The 5,000-nt window shown below is 44.1% G+C and overlaps 1 protein-coding gene across 1 annotated transcript in view; it reads right to left on the bottom strand.

The window, feature by feature from the left end:
* The window catches only part of LOC125034264 (tolloid-like protein 2), a 29,011-nt gene extending 24,874 nt beyond the window's left edge, over positions 1 to 4,137 (bottom strand). The window contains exon 1 of the mRNA XM_047626006.1: positions 3,813 to 4,137. Coding sequence (XP_047481962.1) covers positions 3,813 to 4,122 — 310 coding nt within the window. The 5' untranslated portion in view covers positions 4,123 to 4,137. The remainder of the gene's footprint in view (positions 1 to 3,812) is intronic.
* Between the last annotated feature and the right edge of the window lie 863 nt (positions 4,138 to 5,000).

Here is a 5,000-nt window from a genome sequence, read left to right as displayed (position 1 = left end):
TTGCGTTTACAGGGATGTCCCATTCTCGTCACTTCTCTTTATTCCTTTTCTGATGTCTCCTAATTCTACCTTCTTTGACCCATTCCTTCTCTTCCCTCTCTTCTCTACTTCGTCCCTCTGCGATTTTGTTCCAATAAACTTGAAAATAATCTCCTCTATGTCGCCCTTTCATCTTATAATATCTGGCCTCCCTGGAAGTAAAACCGATTACCATCAACATCATCATTTTTCTTATCCATCCTATCTTATTCTCTCTCTCTCCTTTCGCCAATCAGCGTGGGCTTTCCTGGTGCTTGGGAGACGCGGCCGATTGCTATTGGCTATTTAAGACCAGCCAATCAGCTACCGTGTTTGCACATCGAGAGCTCGCTAAGTCACGTGAATAATCACCTCGTTCGAACACCCAAATGACCTTTTTCCTCGTTCAGGCGAACACTTGCGCGATTACTTGCAAATAAATACGAGTAAACACAAAATGAGGAGCCGATGAGACAAGGGGGGGGGGGGGGTGCGTGACAAAATGAGCAAAGGAAGAGGGAGGAGAGCAAGGGAAGAGGAGAGAGAGGGAATGAATGGGAATAAATAAAAGGAAGCTAGAGGGAGAAACGAAGAGATAATGGACGGGAGAGAATGTAAGAGGGGGGAGAAGACGGGAATAAGAAAGAAAATAATGACAGAGATATATGCAGAGGCTGTAGGTGACATATAGATGAATAGTTAGATGCATAAGTATCTCATACAAAAACGATATTTCAAAAATTGGCCCTCCGTTTTACTTGAGTTTTCCCTTAGTCTTGAGCGGGAAACTTTCCAACACCGAATTATTTGTTTCTTCATCTTCCTGTTTTCTCCTTCCTTGCTTCCACTAAACATACCCATAAATCACAATTATCATCACCGCTTTTAACGGCGACAACACTGCTATGGCGGCAGTTAAATGATTCGACCAGATTCTTCACTTTCACGTAACTCCTGCTGTGACCTGATGTGTGGTCGATGCGGCGTTTATTTTCGAATGTGTGCATTTGTGTATTGAAGATGGGGCAGCAGACAGAATAGGTAAGGAGGGAGAAAGGGTGAAGAGGGAGGGAGAGGATTATAAGAAAAAGGGTAACTATAGAAAGTGGGAATTGTAGTAAAGAAAATGGGAATCATAAGAAAGAAAATGTCAAAAAATGGGAATTATAAGAAAATGGGAATTATAAGAAAATGGGAATTATAAGAAAGAAAATGGGAATATAAGGGTATGCGAGTTCGGAAAGAAGAGGAGGAAACAAAGAAACCAAAAAGGAAGAAATGAGAAGAGAAAGAAGGGAAAATGAGTGCGAAAACAAACATAACGAGGAAGAAAAAAATAGAGAACGAAATCGAACGAAATAAAAAGAGACATTCAGAAATAAAAAGAAAAGACGTGGAGTGAAAGGATTAAAAACCAAGAGGAAAGCCTCAAAATACGACACCGACAGAAGAAGAAAAGGCAAGAGAAAGAGCAAGAGAAAGAGTGATCGGAGGTCTCCCATAAAAAAGGTCAAAGTTCGACCCAAGTGTGTCATGGTCGCGGGAGGTCGTCTCCTCATGGCCCACGTCCGCTCATGGCTTTCTCAGCTGTTATGGAGACGAGGCTTAGGGTGGTGGCGGTGGCGTGGGCGGGGCGGGGCGGGGGCAGGGGGTCGCGGGAAGGCAGGGGAGGAGGCAGCTGGGGCAGGGCGGGAGTGTACAAGTAGGGGCGGGGGAGCGTAGTTGGGGCAGCAGAGGTAAGGAAGGACTATGAGAGGTAGGAGGACATATAGAGGTAGAGGTAGAGGTAGAGGTAGAGGTAGGGGTAGGGTACAGGCAGATGTAGGGACAGGAGAAGGGGTGGATATAGGAATAGGTCGAAATATAAATAAGGGCAGAGAACGGGGTAGGGGTTGATCTAAGTGTAAAGGCAGAGGTACAGGTAAAAGGGACAGGTACAGGTAGGTAAATGGGTAGGGACAATATGGAGGACTTAGGAACAGAGTCGAGGTAGGGACAGTGGCTTGAAACTTGAAATCGGAACATGACCAGGAAAGAAAGATGTTAAATATGCGTTAAGGAGGTACGTACTACCGTAATAAACCGATGGCTAGAGACACATCAACACGAATAAAGTTTACACATACGTATACACCCTCCCTCCCTCTCCCCCCCCCCCCCCTCTCTCTCTCACACACACACACACACACACACACACATACAAAACCAATAAATAAAGTAAAACAAAATAAAACAAATAACAAACAAATGCCATACAACACCGAAAAAGTCTCTTTCTCTTCCCCTCTTCCCCTCTTCCCCTCTCCGCATGCAAGCTGAAACCTCGCGAACGGGGGCGGACGGGCGGGGGAGAGGGGGGGGGGGAGTCGCGTGAATGCTGGATCGGAGTTACAAAAACGGCGAGACGTCACGGCTTACGCCATCGCCACTCGCCAGCCACAATAAACAGTTCCGAAGCCCTGTTTGTGAGCCGCCCACGAAAGGGAAATAAATAGGTGGATATCGGGTGAGTCTTCTGGGGGGGGGGGGGGTGAAGAAGGATGCACTGTAAACACAATAGGTAACTGAAGGAAAAGGAGATAGGGAGAAGGGAGGGGGAAGAAGAAGACTGTGGAGGAGGAGGAGGAGAATGAAGAGATTGAGGAGGAAAAGGGGGAAGAAAGAGAGAGATATGGTAAAAAAAAAAAAAAAAAAAAAAAAAAAAAATACACACACACACACACACACACACACACACACACACACACACACACACACACACACACACACACACACACATATATATATTATGTGTAGATTCCCTGTAAGATACCAAAGCATCTATCCAAACTGAGTGTGCCTTTGTTTGTGCAGAGGGCTATCAGGTAGACATCTGCATTATATATATGCCTGAAGGATTGTGTCATAGTCTTGTGTCAAAGACAAGACTAGTGGTTATAACAAACTTAAAATATTCAATAAGTGCTAATCGTGGACAGTACTACTTGATCGATAAGATGCAGTTTTCGTGCAACGAAGTAAGTAATAGGTAAGATTATGTGATTTGGGCGCCTTGCACAGTTTGTTGTGGTGATATGAAACTGGATTTGTCTTTAAAACTGCATCTATACATATTGCATAGCGTACTGATAACCTATGTCTCCGTGGCAGTCCATTGCAGACTTAGAGAGTTTGTCTGTATCTGATGTCCCAGCAACTCCCGTGTAAAAGTCTAGTGAAGGATATTTCTAGTTACCACGTTTTCTGGGTTAAATACAGTGAGCCCATGGACTGCACCCTGGCTGTCAGAGAGAGAGAGAGAGAGAGAGAGAGAGAGAGAGAGAGAGAGAGAGAGAGAGAGAGAGAGAGAGAGAGAGAGAGAGAGAGAGAGAGAGAGAGAGAGAGAAAGAGAGAGAGGTGGGGGATGATGATGATGATGTTGATGATGGGGTGGTAAGATGAAGACAAACAAGAAAACAAGGGAGAGAGAGAAGAAGGAAAACCGAGGAGATCGAGAGGGAGAGGATGAAAAAATAGGTAGATAAAATGGAGACAGAAACAGACGAATAGATGGACAGAGGGAGAGGAAGTGGGAATGGGAGAGGGAGAGATGTATAAAACGAGGAGATATTGCAACAGACAGAAAAGCAACGAAACGGAGCACCCGCAGCAACAGCACTAAAGCAATTCACACCAGCAACAAAGGAAACCCCCCCCCCCGCCCCATCCTCACCCCCTCCCACTCCAAAAAAATAAAACGAAACGAAATCGAATGAAATAAAATTTAAACAAACTAAAACAGCCGCGTCACTCACCCAGCAGAGGACTCTTGTGCCAGTACCCGTCGCGAATCTCCAGGAAGTCCGTCTTGCATCCGTCGCTCTTGAAGATATCCATGTGGGTGACGTTGAGCACAATCCGCTCGCCGTGGGTGGCCGTGATCCGCCACTCGCACTTCTCCCCTCCGGGCGGCGGCGCCGAGTTGACGTAGGACGGCGAGGAGAAGGTGGCCGCGTTCTCCTGGTAGGTCCGGCCGCACTCTGGGGGTGGGGAGGGAGGGGTCACGGGCGTGCCAGGGGCGGGTCTTACCTTAGCGTGCTTGCAGGCGAGGGAAAGGAGGGTCATGGCCGCGAAGAGCTTTGCTAATAATAGTGGAGATGATAATAGTTGAAATAGCAAAACACTACTACAATGACAACAAAACAGCAATACGAATAATATTAATAGAGATGGTTATCATAATAACCAATAAATAGGTGTGGAAGTGGTTTCCAACGTCTCCAACTTTTATCGTTAATGGTTGATAGTTATAACAAATCAACGTGGTAGACATCACGGTCATATAGCACTATTTAAATCCGTTTCCCCGCGGTAGATTCTTTATTAACGTACACTCGCCCCTCACAAAAAATGAATGACTTTCAGTATGAACAAGTGAACATAACAACAATAATAATAGTAAATGAATAAATAAATCTTACCGTAAATAATCATAAAATTTACTATGTAATTTTGAACGTTATGAGATCTTGGTAAATAAACATGCGGCCTCTACATATTTGAAATTAAGTTATATAATAAAGCAGAAACAACCTTACTTTTGGGGGCCCTTTTTAAAAGTGGAGAATTTAATTTCTATCACGAAATACTTAGCATCAATAGACAAAAGCTAATAAAACATGCAAATTCGCTGTTGAGAGTTTGCTGTTTTTCCCGTTGCATTTAACTAAACCGTAGAACGAACACTGGACGACATTTTCTTCCCTCTGGTTCATTCCACTAGCAAACCCTCAATAAAAAAGAAGGATGGAAAGCTAAATGAAAGAGAAGACAAGCAGCAAGTAAAAATAGCCAAATATATGATAAATGAGAACAAAATAAAGAAGCGTTTTTTTAGGCTCAGTAAAAGCTTCATTTATTCACAAAAATGCCAAAATTGCCTAGATTATTTATTTTTCAATTACACTGAAAAATCATTTCAAATGAGCGCCTTTCACGTTCCA

This window comes from Penaeus chinensis, chromosome 17 (assembly GCF_019202785.1).
Source record: "Penaeus chinensis breed Huanghai No. 1 chromosome 17, ASM1920278v2, whole genome shotgun sequence".
In the NCBI taxonomy this organism is placed as follows: domain Eukaryota; kingdom Metazoa; phylum Arthropoda; class Malacostraca; order Decapoda; family Penaeidae; genus Penaeus; species Penaeus chinensis.
Note: the sequence above shows the minus strand (reverse complement) of the source record. Positions and strands in the feature narration are given on the sequence as shown.